This window comes from Echinococcus granulosus, assembly GCF_000524195.1.
Source record: "Echinococcus granulosus chromosome Unknown EG_S00042, whole genome shotgun sequence".
Classification (NCBI taxonomy): domain Eukaryota; kingdom Metazoa; phylum Platyhelminthes; class Cestoda; order Cyclophyllidea; family Taeniidae; genus Echinococcus; species Echinococcus granulosus.
Window position 1 is genome coordinate 615689 of NW_020170422.1, and position 17940 is coordinate 633628.

At 42.1% G+C, this 17940-nt stretch overlaps 3 protein-coding genes across 3 annotated transcripts; 2 read left to right on the forward strand and 1 right to left on the reverse strand. All coding sequences in view use genetic code 11, as the record gives it.

Moving 5' to 3' along the window:
* Window positions 1–923: 923 nt before the first annotated feature.
* EGR_05608 (hypothetical protein) lies at window positions 924–9046 on the forward strand (the record flags this gene model as incomplete). The annotated part of the gene is made up of 6 exons (XM_024494857.1): window positions 924–1510; window positions 3424–3739; window positions 5784–5968; window positions 7104–7317; window positions 7858–8119; window positions 8802–9046. 6 exons carry the CDS (start codon window positions 924–926, stop codon window positions 9044–9046), a joined length of 1809 nt encoding a protein of 602 aa, XP_024350777.1.
* A 2077-nt stretch (window positions 9047–11123) lies between these two features.
* Window positions 11124–16509, reverse strand: EGR_05609 (Proteasomal ATPase-associated factor; the record flags this gene model as incomplete). The annotated part of the gene is made up of 9 exons (XM_024494858.1): window positions 11124–11341; window positions 11819–11958; window positions 12033–12321; window positions 13356–13518; window positions 14678–14998; window positions 15927–16037; window positions 16118–16213; window positions 16257–16383; window positions 16460–16509. 9 exons carry the CDS (start codon window positions 16507–16509, stop codon window positions 11124–11126), a joined length of 1515 nt encoding a protein of 504 aa, XP_024350778.1.
* An 831-nt stretch (window positions 16510–17340) lies between these two features.
* On the forward strand, window positions 17341–17842 carry EGR_05610 (hypothetical protein; the record flags this gene model as incomplete). The annotated part of the gene is made up of 4 exons (XM_024494859.1): window positions 17341–17402; window positions 17424–17668; window positions 17704–17759; window positions 17795–17842. 4 exons carry the CDS (start codon window positions 17341–17343, stop codon window positions 17840–17842), a joined length of 411 nt encoding a protein of 136 aa, XP_024350779.1.
* Between the last annotated feature and the right edge of the window lie 98 nt (window positions 17843–17940).

The window sequence follows — 17940 nt, forward strand, 5'->3', positions numbered from 1 at the left end:
GCTTCATCATTGGCTGTTTCTTCCGTTGGTGCTTTTGTTTTCGGTATTCATTGTGATTATTCTAAGGGAAAATTTTGACAATTCATATGTATTGATCCCCTTGGTTACTTATGTGGAAACATTAGCTGCAATGCTTCGAAGTCGAAACAACTGTGTGACACGGATTTCATGACATTACTATACGAAGCTTGTGATAGAATGCCATAAAAAATATGACAATCGGGGTCTGGAACTACTTTGGGACCGCAATCTGCAAGAGAGTAATATCGTTTGCATTTTACAAGCTGGTTTGACCTCTATCATATGCTAGAAATTGACTTCATGAGTTGGAATATCTGATTATTACCAGCAAATAACTAGGATATCTCATTCCTTTTGTCCTTATTTCATTACTTTGTTATGACAAGCTGCTTGAGCTTAATATTTCACGTCACTCTCCTTCCATTTCTTCCGTCTTTACCTGACTTAAGAAGGGATGACTGTCAGGAACACGTCTTGTCGAATGCTTATTTTTAAACTAAGTAAATCCGAGGGCATATTACGGTTAGCCAAGTCAGTGCTGAGTCGACTTCTTTTTCCTTTGCTGTCGATTTTCTAACCGGGTCTAACTCGGAGGTGCACAGCTAGGTCATCTTTGTGTTATTTCCGTTTAGTTTTGGTTTTCTTCTAGCGTTAGTCTAACTAGTTAACATATTTCCTGTTTGCGTTTTAAGTTCTTCTTTCACGCAGGTGGAATATCAATGCGCGGAACCCTGCATCTATGCGCTCCCATTTCGTAATGGCATAATTGTAAACGGATAATACTTCGATGTCTTATGTCTCACCAGCTTGCTATTTCGGACCAAATTTTCCCACTCTTTATTGAATATAGGACTGCAATCATTCTTAACATCTCTCTTTTTCCTTGCAGGCATAATCGATTAATGAATGCAAAATCCGCCGAAAATCGATGGCGTCTCCTTCGAAACTACGTTATGAAACCTAGTGATACCGCAAATACGAACCTCAACTGCCTTTCCTCCGCCAATGTCTTTGGGCTCTTTGAAATCACTCGCTTTGAAGAAGTGGCCACAGCTGTTGTTTGGCAACTTTCTCCGCGAACTTCTTCAGCATCACAGCCACTACCATCTCTTCTTCTCGGTATTCCAAAGTCCCTCCCGCGTTCATGTAACTTAAAAGATCTAGTGGGTTTTGATCGCACAGGTGTTGCGGTTTTATTGTGGCCGTGCGAGCTTCTCCTTGCCCACATCTTCTTGAATCCCCTGGATGTGTCTCACCACGTCCAATTCCCATCTCCCTGTCGACGCGCTGTGGAATTAGCTGCCGGAAGTCTGGGGGTTGGTGGTCTTGCGATGGCCGCAACCTACACCACGTTGGAGTACCTTGCCTTGACTGATGGTAATGAGGAGTGCGTTCGAAGCCTGGAAAGCGTTCTGAGAGCCAGCTGTCGTAACCGCACTCCAAAGATGGAGGCTGTGTTTCTTCGGTGGTCGGAAACCATTGACAAGGAGTAAGAAACGTTTTATTACTTTAGTATGGCGTTACTCCGCGGAATTTTTACAAAATTGTCGAAATTAGCTCCCAGAGTGTAGGCTGCGTTACTTTTGTGGCTAAGTTTTAAGGAATAATTAATAATATTTGATTTCCTCAGTGTATCACCATCACAGCATAGATGCAATAAATTTCTCCCACATTTTGCATCAGCTAATGTAATCGAAAGTAATACCGGAACCCTATTTGTGGAATGGAAGTTAATCTCCATCGATGGGGGTTTGGTGATAAGGGGGCTGTTGAATTCCTGAAGTATTTCATAACAAGCTATGCTTTATTCATCAAGCTCTGTCAAGAATCCCTTACTAGTAAGTAATGCCTTAATTTGTTCAGAATATTTTTTTAACTCGTACAAAACATAACTCTTGTGAAATTGCAATTCTCAATTGATTACTGAAGATTTTCATTTTTCCTGATCGCCTAGCAGTGAATAGCATCGAATCGTTTTTTATTATGAATGAATGTTAGTTTACTCTTCCAGATTCGTCGGACTTTGTTTATTGTGTATAAGGAATTGTTTACGATGGCTGACTCCTTTTTCCGTTATACTTAAAATAAAATTCCAGTTCTCAATTTGATTTTATGGAAGCTTAGTGCTTAAGTAGTAAAACAATGAACGAATTTTTTTTTTCACTTCTTGGATTCTAAAGTACTCCAATGCGTTTCTGTCGTTGGCTGTCATTAATATCATTTCCAGTTCATATATTTAGACAGTGTAATTGCCTTTCATCGGTCCTATTAGCAATGGATGTTTCATCGTTTACAAAAATTATCTTGTCCGTCAGGGATTATTTTCCCCCACTTTTATTGAGTCCCATCAGATGGTTGCTACTCCAAGGATATTTTTGAAACAGCTTACACACCTACATTGGTATTCTGTTCATCTCCATACGCCTGGCTATGAAATGAGGTTAGTCCTGAGATCGAAATAGTTTTCTTAGCTTCAATGTGAATTCGGTGTGATGTAGTTTCGCTTCTAAGGTATACTATTTCCTACCAATAGTTGGAACTAGCAGTCGAGAAGTCTAAGTTGCGGGAGACGGAGTAATCCAATATCTTGAAGATGTGGCATTCAGCTGTATATGCTAACGTTGAAATTTGTTACAAATCGGTGTGTAGTTCGAGGCATATTTACTTTTGCAATGACTTTAATCGTATTGGCCTTATCTCGGGTACCTAACGTGGTTGGTTTATTTTCAGGGTTAAACGGCTGGTTGCCAATGTGGAAATTTAACTGTGCCGTGGGATTCTTCCAATCTCACTTTTAGTCCGAGGTGTTTGTGTTCTATTGACTCCATGAGGGAGTTAGCCGTTTTTTGGCCACCATAACTTGATATTTTGATGAGACTAGTGATTGCACAGCAATTATCGGAGCCTAAAAGCTACTAACCTTCTACTGTGAAAAAAAGTTCAAACCCATCCTTAGGTATGTGACAAAATATGCTACTTTCTTACGCTGCTTTCGGCCAATATTGAAGTAATTTAGTGTCTAAAAATGCTGATGACCTGTTAATGTATTTCAAGTGGGTCCCATTCGACTTGTCATCACCAAGTGTTGCTTCTGGTTCATGATTATTCGGAAATATCCCTTCTGCAAGAGCTATCAGCTTATCAACATCCGAACAAACGCATAATTTCGCTGAGACTAATTGTCATTGTAATAAAAATTACTTGGAAAGATTTCGGGTGTTTTTTTCTTGTTTATGGGAAATTTGCAATTAACAGTAGGAAGTCACTTGGACAAACATCGTTGAAACAGCTGAGTCCAAAGTAATCGAGCACTAGTAAATGCGTTGTTTTGGAAGCTGGAAACTTTTGCAGTTAAAGTTATTAAAGATGATGAGAGCCCTCTTCTCTGCTCTTTGTTCCCAGACCTTACCTTCCGGAAGGTCACGAGGACTGGCGTCACTCTTTCGATATGGTAATCGCCGCGGACTGTTTCTTTGCTTTTCACACCTCCTCCACTCATGGGGGGCTTCTTTGCTGCATTGACTATCTGCTCTCCACCAGTTCGGGCTCCATATTTCTCGCACTGGCGCCCCGACGTGGTACCACATTGGGGAATTTCGTGGGCCTAGCCTCTTCCCTTGAGATGTGCGAACGATTTCACTTTAAAGTGTGTCTTCTGCAGCCAAGCTTAGTCTTTCCTGGTCTCGCTGGCGACTCGGAAAAGATGATTCCCCACTTGGTCTGTATTCAGCGGCAATGAGGGGTCGAATTCCGCACTAGATGTTGGAATTTCAGGAAGATGTATATTCGTAACTACCATTGCAGCCATCAAATTTGGTCTAGAATCTTGTCTTTCGTTATATACATTCCTCAGAAAGAAGACTTTTAGATTTGTTTTTGGTTCATGCATAATAAAGTAGACTCATATAACTTCTTGTTTCTTTTCTCTACTGAGTTTTTGGCTCCTGTTGCCAATTTCGTTTATTTGTTTGGTTTAATCAGGTTGGTTGAAAGGCAGGTGGTTTAAGATTATCTTTTTTTAATCATTCCTGTGCTGTTTTCAGTGTAGACACGTGTTTAGCAACTAGACAAAACAGTATGTAAGCTAATGTAATCCTAGATTAGTCCCAGTTCAGGTAGAGATTCATGTTGATGGTATCAGCTATAACCTGTTTTTGTCTGACCTCCTCAGTTTGCTTCATTTTTCTCCTGTAAGTGGCTTTATGCATTGATGGGTTTGTTCACGAAGGTGATGAGAATTTTGGTTGATTCGAAGTAATGGTGGAGGCCAATTAAGAAATAGGCGGTTTTTTTCAGTATGCCCATGAGGTAAGACATAAAAAGAGCTTAACCACACCTATTCAATTGGAAATTACTGGAAATTTTGCTTGGTCTTAAGGGATGTAATTATTTTGCAGCAACGTGTTTCCAGACTGAATGCTGAAGATCAATTGCCTTTTGGTCAGAGAATATTTGAGCATCATTTAGGCTGAAGTACTTGAGTTATCCTCTGCAGGGTTCTTTGGAATACGAACCTGAAGTGGCTTTGCTGTGGGAGTTCAGAAGGACCACAAAACTGGTTTAGTACACTTGGTTTTGGGGCCCCACCATTGCACCACCGACAAGTGGTCTCGCCTTTGAAAGGTGTCGGAGGTCTCAATACATATTCTGCCCAAGTGTTGTATTTTTTAGCCTTCAGGAAAGTCTCGAGATGGTGCATTAGCATCAGAGACCCATATCAGTAGAACTCGACGTCCTACCAGCAATGCAATCATTGCAACTCCAGGAGTCTGAGAGGTCTGTGCATTGACACGCATAATGGTAAATCGTATGTTCAAGCTTAGAGGTTTTCTTAGGTTTAATGTTTTAAGGCAGTCTCGCTTAAAATGTTCATTTGTGGAAATATTAAGTAAGTCTTCGTAGGTGACCAAAAAAAGTGCTGGTTCTACTATTTCATTTCTAATGCATTAAATCGCTTTTCTATGTGGAGGTCAAAGTGCAGGTAACGCGAATAAAAACTCGAGAATGAAGTGCTTTAAAAGAAGCCCTATTTGCATCTCTTAGATGTACCAAAGTTCAACCAGCACACACACTAAATCAACAAAAAGACTTTTTACGTCATTATGGTTACGCACTTCTATGGCGACATGCACATTGTTGAGGTCTTTTTAACAATAAGTTTTATGCAACTCGAACATTTGCGATTTACTCCAATTTTTTTTTGATGGAAAATAATGGAAACTACGGAAAATTATTAGCTAGGCAAACGTGAATTCTTCACAAATAACTTTAAGGTAGTTTTCATCTATAAAACATCGAAGCATAAAAATTCCCAGCTTTCCTATCCTCTTATGCACTTGAAATGCGGATGAATATGATACCTTCAAAGATCGCTGCAACGAGTGTCTTATAATTGAAGCCTGCATCATTCACCTGCCAAATACGACAAGTGAGTATCCTTGTTTGATTTCTGATCTTGAGCTACATCTATTCCATCCGCGACTGATATTTCCTATAAATTGGTCTACGAAATACTCCCGTATGTAAACAATGTTAATGAGACACCTTGACAATTGAATGATCGAATTGCAATTCTTTGATTATTTCTTTAACTCATCATTTATAAATCACTGCCACTCAGAGCTCCGTTGTCGTACTTTCAGTAGGCGGCATGGCCTCCGGATCATGTCAGTACCTCCCAGCACTTCCGTAAGGCCCCTTGACTTTTGAGAAGACGAAAGAATGCATAATACGTGGGCAGAATATGTATTGTTGATGGACAGAAGGGCTTGGAACTAGTGGCACGGTCCATGAGTCAGCCCGCTGGGAGGATGCGCAATGACGGCACTTCTAATTGGCCCGTTATTAAACCGAAAGTTAAACAATTAACGTACTATATGACCCCTCTCCTTTTGAGCGTCATCTACGGCAATGCTCTTGGTCGACCTTCCGCGTCAGCTATCACGACGTAAGTGGTGTTGAAAGAAACTAATCCACTAAACAGTGCAGCTGAGAAGATATTTGACAGTAATGTCACTGATCCTCATTGGAAATTCTACTAGATCTGGAGTTTCGTCCTGCATGGCAAGTGTGTTGTGGGAGGGTGGGGGGACGAGGGAATGTGCTGGCCATCTCAAATGTGTATCCAAAAGCGGAGTTATTTAATAAAGAACGGGGTTTAACATGGTTATGTTGGGTGATAAGGCCTCGCGTCTGTTCCTCCTGGCAACTTTGCTCATTTCAATGCTGTCCAACCATACTTGTCTGGGTTCTATCCAGCTAGTAGAGTGGTGACACTTCATTCAATTGACATTTCTATGCAGCTAATGTAGAGAACTCCTTACCGAACTTTTGCAGGCGGTTCACGGTCAAAATTATTGTCGCTTTAGTTGTTAATAACGCTCTTGCAGAATACGGGGCTGTGGTAATTGCCGAACGTGGGCGTCATTTTCATTCCCTCTGCTAGGCGTCGTCATAGATTTTCCCATCTGCAGCACGGGCACTTCTTCCTTCACGCTAAGGTATATTGTCCAGTAGTAGAAATCAGAATCTTTCTCTTTTAATGCCACTGATGCAGCGTCTTGAGACTTCCCTGGAGATGAAAGAAGACATAATACTTGGGCAGAAGATGTACTGTCGACACACAGTAGAACTTGGGGCTACCAGCATGACCAGGTGGCCAGTCCACCAAGCGGATGCAAAATGGTGGCGACCTTGGTTGGTTCCTTTACTGAAATCGAGAGTTAAACACCAAACTCATTATAATATTCTGCTCTGGTATTATATTTTCCTTTTACTTCATGGAACACTTGAGGCTACTGACAAGGCTTGGAAGTTGCACCACCCAGTGGAGGTACAATGGCGGAGAGTTAAACAAACAATCAATGTATTCTGCCCCTCTCCTCTTGTGCGCGTCGTCGCCGGTACTCCCTTTGGTCAACCTCCCGCGTCAGGAATCACAACGTAATTGGTGCTGCAAAAAAACCACCCACATGCCAAATGTGCCAGTCCTCAAATTTCCTTGAAGCTGAGAAGCTATTCCACCACAACGTCATTGATTCCTCTTGTCCATTCCACTGCATCTGGAGTTTCATCCTGTGTAGGAACTCTATTGAGGGGACAGGAAAATACGCCGGCCAACAATTGGGTCAAGTACCAGTGGAACACTGGCTCACCAGCAGTCACTTGCGTCTATTCCCCCTGGCGACTTTTGCCCAGTTCAGTGCTGCCTCCGTAATGAACTTTTCCAGACGGTGTACGGCTAAGCATAGTGTTGCTTTAGATTTTAGCAGCGTTCTTGCGAACTACGGGACCGTGGTAGTTTATCACTCAGCAGCAGAAATTAGGAAAGTTGTCCTCTAGGGTGGGTTTCACTTTCCTCTACCACCAATGTAGCTCCCAAAGACTTCTTCGAAGACGAGAGAGGGGATAGTGCTTAGGCAGCAAATGTGTTGTCGGTGCCTATTGCTTCGTTAGAAGTGACCTCGCCTAGCGTGCAATATACATGACAACTTTGAGCCCTAGCGTATATCAAGGATATAAGCGTAGCAGTACCTACACGTTTACAGGTCAGTGACATCCGTAAAGGTACACTTTGAGGATTTAAGTGATTGAAGTGCTGGTTTTTAATTCAACGGCAGTACGGGTGGTAATCTTCAGAAATTGTTTGGTCTTCCCCAAGTATGCTGGTAATGTGAGATGTCAGTTTATGGGCTTTTATTTCACGTAGTGCAAATTTTTTTTGGAATTATTAAACGTTAAGGCCACGCCACAAACATTCCCACCACTTGACACTTCGAACTCGCGCATTGATTGGTCAGTGGCATCGGAGCCCATGGACGCAACTTCATTGGCCAGGCCTGCACGCAGTTTTGGTTCAGGCAACTGTGCTGCTCACTTTGTGATACGGTGGAGCTGGTTATGGATCCGTTATTGCGCACAGGGCGTGAGAACGCATTTCCCTTGCCTTCACCGCGTATTCTGCAACTTAAATGGGGCTCTCTTGTGGTGGAGAAGGTTGATAAGGCGACAGGATGTCTCAAAACCTCGGAGACACTCAAATACAGAGATGCAAAGCTTTGGCCAGGTGGCAGCCAGTCCTGGGATTGGAAGAAGCATGGTGAGTGGCTAGTTTTTTCTAATACACTCTATTTGCTTGTTTGCTTATTTTTTACTGTAGCATTACGTTAGGTTCGCTTGCCCATAGATGGTTTGATAGGTTTTCGGGTGGCCTTATCGGGTTTATTGAGGTAAAATTGCAACAAATTGTCTCATTATAGCGGCTTCTTTTAGCTCACCTAATGATTTCGAGCTTTGTCCAATTTCTACCAGAAAATATTTCCAGTTTAAGTGGTTTGATTGCCACCTATACCACCTACTTGGATGTTATGAGGCAAATGTAATCTCATGAAATGGTAAAAGTTTGTTATGCCGCATCGTGTTAGCTAAATTTTAGATGCAAATATACTATTCTCTGACCTAAGTTCACTGAGTGGTTTTGGTCCATAACTGGTCTCTAAAATATAACTACGCGGGGTATGGGAACTTACAATAACACAAGCGATAACAGCGGCGGATTTTGTGTTTTGCTTTAATTGCTTCCCGGCCAAAGGGTTTTGGTGATCCTAAAGTAGTCAAACATGTGCATTTTTTCGTTGTGCTTATGTTTCAAACTGTAGCTGAAACAGAAAATCCTTTCTGACACGGCGTGGAAATCAGCTTTTGTACTACCAAGATTACGCAGACGTGACACGATAGTGATCGTTGTTCGATTTATTTGAGTAGATTTTGATTTCGGTCAGGAACAAGCCATCGACGAGGCATAGCCCTGGAGGATGTTATCGATGTCTACGACTCGGGAGCGGAAACTATCGTTCTCAGTATGGGCAAGATGTCCTGGCTTCATGTTCCCCACTTTGTTATAACCGAAGTTGAAAATGATGGCCACACTGTGATTGTTAAGCCGACACAAGTCGCTATGGAGATATACAATAAATTGGCAGAGTGTGGACACCCCGTTGCAGGCCTATTCCATACAACCTGCTAATTCATTATCAGGTGACAATTATGGTGTCAAAAAAGAGTTACTTCTCAATTCTGATTGAAATCAATTGCGGAAAATGCTTAGACCAAATTTCTAATATTTTTGTGAATGTTTCTTCAACATTAATAAAGCACCTTTAAATGAATCTATTGGAGTTGTTGTTGTTGTTAGGATCCTATGAAGCAGCGTACCGCCTGGAACCGTTCCTGAACACGAAAGAAAGACGTAATATTCGGGCAGAATAATGTACTATCGACCTACAGAAGGGATTGGGGCTATTGGCATGGCCTGGAGGCAGGGCCGCTAGGTGGAGGTACAATGGCGGGGCCCCTCATCTTACCTGTTACCAAAATCCAGAGCTAAAGAAACGAGTAACCTTTTGCATTAGTTCCTCTATCTTTCTTACCATCGCCCCCGGCGCTCCCCTTGGCCAATCTCCTGCGATGGTAATCACAACGTGGTCGGTGCTGTCGGAAAAACATCCACGAGCTGACCGTCCCATTCATTGAATTTCCATACAACTGATAAGAAAATTGACCCCAACCTCACTGATCCCGCTTGGAAATTCAACGCTTGTCTGTCGCTAGTTGCGAGAACACTTGTCTAAAAGCAATCATATAACAAAGGACGGGTTTAACATGGTTCCATGGGGTAGTTTCGGATCTGATTTTCCTTGCCACTGTCCAAACTTCAGTGCTGCGCAGATCTACCTACGCGGTTTCTATACAGCTGGTAGAGTGATGGGAGATATTGCGTGTTTACTTAATTGATGTCTTCATACAGTTGCCATGGATAGCTCCGTAATGAACTTTCCCAGATGGTTCACGACTAGTTTCGCTTCATTTGTTAATAGCATTCCTGCAGGGTACGGAAATGGAGCAGATGCTGAAGGTAGGCGTCATTTCCAGACCTTCCGCTAGGGGTCGTCTCATTCTCTCATCTGCAGCATATACCCTTCTTCCACCACGTTGGGGTTTGGCATTCAGTAATAGAGATCAGATAATTTGCCCTTTAAGATTGGGTTCGCTTTCCGCTGCCACTAATGCAGCGTTCCCAGATTCCCTTTAAGGCAGAATATGTACCGCCGACATACAGAAGGAATTGAGGCTACTGACATTCCACGAAGGCCAGGCCCTCCGTTGGAGGTTTAATAGCGGAGTCCCCCAGTGACCCGCTACCGAAACCTAGAGTTAAATAATCATCTAACCTATTACAACAGTACCAAGGCTTCCGCTTAGATTTTACGATATTCTATACATCTAGTAATTACTTGTATAGTAAAAAGTGCTGACGTTAATGCCTTTCTGGTTTTGCATGCCTGAGAAAAACAGTTCCCGCGGACTTTTGCCTGCTGCTACAAATATGTTAAAGCAACAGTTAAGACAACACCAAAGAACTTCCGAGAATTGCGAGAAGAGCGTTTCGTAAGTTGAGGATGCTCGCACGGTGACGGAATGAAATTCTATTTTATTCACATACAAACGAAAAGGCTAGAAGGCGGTCGTTTTCAGGGCCTCAAGAACATAACGCCTCGGATGGCCAGTCGTAGCCACAATCACGAAGAGTGGGAAAACTTCAGCAGGCAATTATGAAGAAAAGGGTAGGAGCTGTTTCAGGAAGACCAAAAGCAAGTTCTACCATCTCAACATCGTTTCAGGCTAGTTCTGCGACAGGTAGGAGTCAAAGCGGCTGATGATGGCACACAAGCGCGACCTTTTTAAGACCATTGTCAAAGGTATCATAAAGAAGTTGCTGCACCAGAAGTAGTAAAAATACAAATTATGACCAAACTCAGGATTAGCCGGCGCAAAACTTGCAAATTATGCACACATAAAGCGCTATCCAAAAATCTCAGCAACCGTAAGAATCCCCGACATAGATGGTTTTCATCATCCAAAACACAAAAAATAAGCGCCCAACCTAAGTTTAGAGGGTTATAGGACAAAACACTACCAATGGGAAAGTGCCGGCCTAGATTTTCAGCAGTCACAGTAATTATACATTTGTAAATACCATTTTAGCAAAAAACAACCCAACACCACAAGAAACCGGAATCAATCAAAAAATATTTTAGAAACTATTACAAATTGAAGAGACTCTCAAAAGCAATTCGACGGTAGCCGAAAAATTGTGCGCTATAGGTGCCAGTCCACACGGACGCGTTTTCAATGTTGTGTGTACGAAGTCCGCAAATTGCTTCCGCCTCTGGACCGGTCAGTTCAAGGCATCGAGAATAACCGTCACTGTCAATAGAAAGGCCACCCTCGACCATCCGACGCAGAACTGTGCGGCCATCACCTAGAAATCCGAAGCAAGAAAGCACAACTTCAGAAGCATTTCTGTTCGAGGAGGAATGCTTGCTTTTAGTGGCAATGGTCCATCTCCCTTGTCATGCAAGAAAATTTAAATGCATGTTTTAAGTCGAAGACACGAAAAATCACAACAAAGCAGCACATTGAAGGATTCGACTTCCCCCTTTCAAGGCAAATTTATCACAGTTGAAAAAATATGACGCCTTTGTTCGCTTTCGATCGCCTGTGATGGTGCGCATTGTGTGCCATTACCCCCGTGTCCAGGTCATTCAAAAGTTGCAAATAAGAGGGGACCATGGTCTCAAATCGACGTTTCCTTTACTTCTCGGTTTTGATGGCAAAAAATCAAGAGTGCGTGCATTCGCTTTGTCATTTATATAGATGCACATATTATTCAAGGTAACCATCAGCACAATTTGGTATTAAAAAATAGGTGGATAGGATTTAAAATAACGCAACATACGGAAGGCAGAAAAGATGCCGGTAAATGCAGGCACAGACAGGCTTTCTCCGCCCGCAATATCCACAGAATGAGCCGGAAAGTGGACCATTTGCAGAGCACAAACGCCATACTTATAGGCCTCGTAGGCGAATAACGGTGTACTACAACCGCAAACAGTTATGCACTGTCACAAAGCATTAATATAAGCAGTAATTAAGTGGTATTTCCTTATTACCGATAATTTCTGAGGTCCCAACATGTGATCTCCCCACTCGAACCACCGGCAACCAACCCGAACTCGTTGAAAACGCCACCCACTGAAGTGCCAGTCTCCATTGAGACAGCGCAAGCGGTTACAGCACCAGAAGCACAAGGCAGAGAGAGTTGGAGAGTAGGTCCGCGTTTGCGAGAGTGGGCGGAAGATATATCGAAAAGCAGGAGGCGTCCGTGACTTCCACAGCCAACGGCAACCAGTTTGTCTGTTACGCCAACGGCCGTGGCGCGTGTCGAAGTACTCTCAAGACCTGCCCGAAGACAAATTTTCAGCCAAAGCAGACTATTCGACCAATTCAATGCTGTATGGTGGTAAAACAATGGTTATCTTAGTTTTATATGTAAATGCTCGAGCTCTTCGCAAACTTGCTTTTGGACTTGTTTAGTTGCCCTCACACTAAGTCTCCCAGTGCTTCTAGCCGTCGCTAATGCACCCACTTCCAGACCGATATAACGTAACACTTCCACATAAGTAAATCAAGCAATACACTGGTGACGGTGGTAGGCGAAGTGATTCCGAACGAAAAATTTCTATTTCACCGATTGATAACCATAGGGAAACTTCGCAGAGGAAAAACATCCGCCAAGGATGACTAGACCGATCGATGTTCCCAGTCTAAGAGCTACCAAAATTGCGTCGGCTCGTGACAATCATCTCGAAAGAAGCGAATTTGTGACCAGAATAACTGTAAATACTGAAATGTGGAAGTCATTTTAGGACTAGATGCCTTCTCAAGCAACCCATAGACAACCAGATATCATCGAAATTACAGCAGTTGCGAGTAGAGGTGAGTATAAAGCATTCATCTAGGAAGACAAAATACACTGCATGCTTGACTTAAGAATGCCTTTTTCTGAGCGAATGCCATAAGAAATGTACTCGGTGTAAAACAATAATCGGCCTTGAGCAGTAATTAGACAAGTGATGAATTCATCTACGTTTAGGAGATAAAACACGGTCCTAAGAATCAGGTATCTTCTTGAAACCAGAAGAGTGAACAAGAAGAGCGCTGAGGACAGCTCCCAATGGAAGAGAAGCTCCACCGAAAAGAAAAAAAATTTCATCACGCGTTCAGTTACATGAAATTTTAACTAACCGACACACTGGCGTCATGCTGTCTATGCAAACTGCGTCCATTCCACCTTTACGTTGATAGTAAAACCTACCTCCATGCTGGGATGCCTTGTTACGTCTTCAGAAATGACATGAGAGAATGTACTACAAGTACAGTTTTGGAATGAAAGTACATAGTACCCATTATGAAAGAGAATGAAGAAAAAATACCATAGTAGTTTTCAGCGGATTCAACAGTGGCGTCTGCAGTTGCCTCATCAGAAGAAACGCGACGCTTCACCACGCAACAAGTTGGCGCCTCCTCCATCGAGCAATTCGTCTGAAGCGTTGATCCCGGCGACCGCGGTGTTACGGACATTGCTGAGATGGCAATCTGCGAATAGGCGTAAGCGCAGGTCGTGTTTCAATTAGTGCTTCCGTAACACGGACACTGGTAAATGAGAAGCCAATCGGATTCTCCTTCATTTAGCAACCCAAGTTCCATAAGAGTGTGGGTCCTTTGCTTTCGATGAAATATGAGAATCTAAAGATGCCTCAACGAAGCCATTTGAAAATAAAACTTCGCACACGATTAGAATGTTTTGATTAGGCAGGAAACGCCGCAATCGTGTAGCGGCACATTTGTTTGATAAAGTTTATTGTATGTACGAAAAGAATATTCGTGTGAAGAAACACTTCTGATACGTTTAAACGTGGCAAAACACCATGCCTTTCCCGAGACATGGTAAAAATCTTCATTGTCTAGATTAGCTCTACGAAAGTATTTTCCTACTTTAAACACGAATCACTGTAAAAAACCAATTCCAAACCCCATTTACTTCACCTGGATGCCTGCATATCTTGTATTTTTAAAAGAAGAACTGATGACTCACTAAACTTGGGGTCATTAGCCCACAATACTGGCACTGACTAAACAAGCTGAAATAAGAGCTTGAAGTTTGGGTTATGGTTAACTTTTTGAAAACTTTCAATCTCACCCAAAGACATAAATCTCGTTATATTTTGCCAAAGCCGATATTTTATTCCATTTAGTAAACACGATTGTTGATGCCGCCTACTTTCCCCGGCTCTTTAGCACTAATGAAAAGGAAGCTGTAGTTATGGCAAGTGTAAACGCACACATTTATGGGAAATGATCGGTCAAAAAAATAAACGATAAGGTATTTGCTAATATAATCTTTCCCAATACCGAACTATCCCCGATATTTATAAACAGGGCAATAGGCTAATATTCACGGGTGAACTTGGCTCTAGCTTGGCTTCCAGTAAAACCCGAAATTAAAGCCGTAGGCCTCACATACTTTCAACGATTGACTATGCACCTGCCACCGGGTAGAAACTATTTGAAACCCTGAGCTAAACCCAACTCCGTTTCAAACTTCCAAACCACCGATCTTGTTTTCCGATGAGATATTTCCCAAGGCGTATGCACGGCTTAATTTGGATAGACCCTAAAGTTTGTTAAAAAAACATCTACTTCACGCTATTATTTTGACAGTTATTACCAAAAAGTTTGAAGTGAGTTTACCTACCTGAGTAGAAACATCCCAGAGACGCAGCCACCCTCCACGATCCACAGCGACGATATTCCTTCCACGATCAACGAAGTCCACATCAATCACGCCCGCCCTATGTCCACCCGGCTCGTAGACAGTAGCGGTGGACGAGTTGGTGGGAGGATTAGCGGAAGTAACGTCAACGCCGCCCAAACCAGCACGGAGTGTGGCGGGACAAGCGCCAGTGAGTGCGCACCACACGCGCAACTGCATGTCCCCGCCGGCTGTTACAACGACTAGACCAGAAGGGAAAAAACGGCAGCAGTAGACCTCACTCGCGTGTCCCACGAATTTTCGCTTTCAAAAAGAAAAGAGCATGATTAAAATAGAGTCCGATTTAGTAAAGTGAATATACAAATTCCGAGAGTTGACAGCAGCTGTTTTTATCAATGGTGTGCCCCACGGATTTATTCGTTTTCAGCTAGTCCCCCAGTACGTATGATGTATTCGCTTGGATAAGTACGGAGTCTCAGAGTTGAAAATTCCTTGATTTTAGCTGCTCGTATGGATTATGAACACACGGATTTACAGTGGTAGTAGAGCAATAAGTAGTCCTTATTCGCAAACAAATGCATCTAACTGACTTAGGCAAGCACGTAGTTTGAGAGTTGGTTAATTAGCCTTATAGTAGTTGATCAACCGTCCATTTGACTCTTCAATGGTCAGCATCATCAGAGGGACTGTAGGATAGATAGTCTGGGAAAAAAACCCAATACATCGGTATCAACAGTCGTGATCATGACTCCAAATGACATACAGCCTTAGCCCAAGAGATAGTTAAGGTTCAGATCGCAATCAGCACAGTAGAATTGGAAGCTACTAGTTGTTCAGATCTAGAGGAGCAATAGGATTTTAGCCCTAGGTAGTAGTTGAATTCAGTAGATGTCTCACCACAAAAAGCTGTGGATTGAGTTTCACATAGAAAAAATCTCTCACTACCTCTGTACTAATCTCTAAATGTGTCTTGAGTGCAGTAATACGTACAAACGACCATGAAAACAAAATCAGTGATCATCTTCAGAATAAATAGAAAAAATGCATACAATCTGTGCCCAAGAGCGTCATTCCCGATGAATCCAAGTGATATTGACGTCGTAAATGCACATTCTAGCAAATAAAAACATTGATGTTGAGCTAACTTTGAGTGGAATAAACGTTTGACCAGAACTAGCCATAAAGTCTTGGGAAATAGGAACGAAAAAAACCAGCATGCAGACATACTTACCCGAATTTCGGACGTCTTAGTTTCCCATAAGACAACATTTCCGTCACTAGAGGCTGATAATGCTAGCTCACCGCTGGCATTCACATCGAAAGAATTCAAGTGAAGGGTAGGCTAAAAGAACATTAAAGTTAATTTATCTATCAAAAACATATATGTGGACGAAAAGATAGCAAAGTCAGTTTACTTTCTACCTGTCGAGGTTGTTTATGGACAGAGCTGAATCGAAAATCTGGACACTGGAATGTACTCTGCAGGCGTCTGGCATTATCCCTGAAGCGGATAGTTTTCTAGGCAAAATTAAAATAATTTCAAGATTATCAAAATACCCACCGACGTAGAGACACAGCAATCTACATCTGAGATATCGGGAGTAAGCGCGCCCTCACTGATTTCAACTTTTTGATGATGAGTCCTATCAGGGCCGTAGAGATGGAACCAAAAACTTCTATCCTTCTCTCTAGGTTTATCAGAAGGTAGTATTAACGAGGGGCAAGAAGAAAAATTGCATCTATGATAGTACAAATCGAACATACAGGATGGCTTTGTCCCAATCCGGTTGAATTCGCATGCCTTGACTAGGCATCTAAAATATTCCTTCAACGATTTCAAATACTGAATGGCAAAGGGATATGTGAAACAGCTCAGAGCGAACAGAGCAAAGGGCAATCAAAATGAGAGGTTCAAACAGGCATCATGAAAACAAAGGAATTTATAGAAAAACTTTCCCAAGTAACTTGAGAGATTATTCAACGCCAAGATAACACAAGGTCACACAACATTACTGCCTCATGAAACCAACCCATTTTTTCAGCGAAATACAACGACATATTTCAGACTCACTCGAGCTTCAATAATTAGACCTATTCCTTCCTTTAATTTCCCAATGACTATAGGCGAACAATTCCAGTGTAGTAGCTATGTTCCTATTAATGGATTTAAGTCTAAAAATCTTATGTGCAGGCATATTAAAGATCAGCAATCGAACGTAACTTTAGGTTGATTACTTGGTGTTCAACTTTAAATTTGGATATATGGAGCAAATTTTACCAAGTACTGAGCTCAAGGGTTAATATTATTCTCATCATCGCCGGAGAACACGTGTGATTGGGAAATATTGGGTAAAAATTTCGTCCGAATTCCCATCAACTCATTCTAGTACAACAAATTAACAAGGGAGATGGCACTAGTTGTAATCTAATGAGCTACTCCGATTGACTTATCATTAATATCTCATCAACCACATAAGTCAATTCTTCATCCAATCCACATTTCAAAAATTACCAACTTCATAAACTTCGTTTAAATCCTCTTCATTTGCTCTTGTTTTTTGTCACTCGTTTTTTGTGCCTCAACTGTTTGAATTAATCCACGCCCATCCTAGATTTTCAGTAGTTTATTTCTTGCATGCTTGGCGATGAATCTTGTGCGGAAAGTTATTTCATGTGTTATGGCCCCCAAAGCGATTGGACCATATAGGTTTGTTACTAAGACATCTAGGAAAGAAATATATAGCCAAGCCATTTTCGCAGCCAAAACATTGTACATTTCAGGTCAGCTTGGCATAAATCCAGAGACAATGGAAATTGCCGGCCCTTCCGTCGAGCAGCAGACAGAACAGACCTTAAAGAACTTATCCAGTATTGTCAAGGCAAGCGGTGGACAAATGAAGGATATTGTGAAGACTACGATCCTCTTAGCTAACATGGAGGACTTTGCAACTGTCAACGAGATCTATGCAAAGTGTAGGTGTGGCTTCTTCGTCGATTATAGTCTGTAGATTTCACCGACCCATATCCTGCTAGAGTCTGCTACGCTGTAAAGGCCTTACCAAAGGTAATCTCTATTGAATAATTCCGCAATTATTTTAGAATGCTCTAGTCGGAATTGAGGCTATCGCAGTTCTGGATTTGCAGTGAACTTAAAATGTTTTCAGTCTTCGTTGGCCTTACCGTATAGTAGAATGCATACAGAATAAAGTTTTATAGTTTTTTACCCAATGCAGGTTAAAACCATG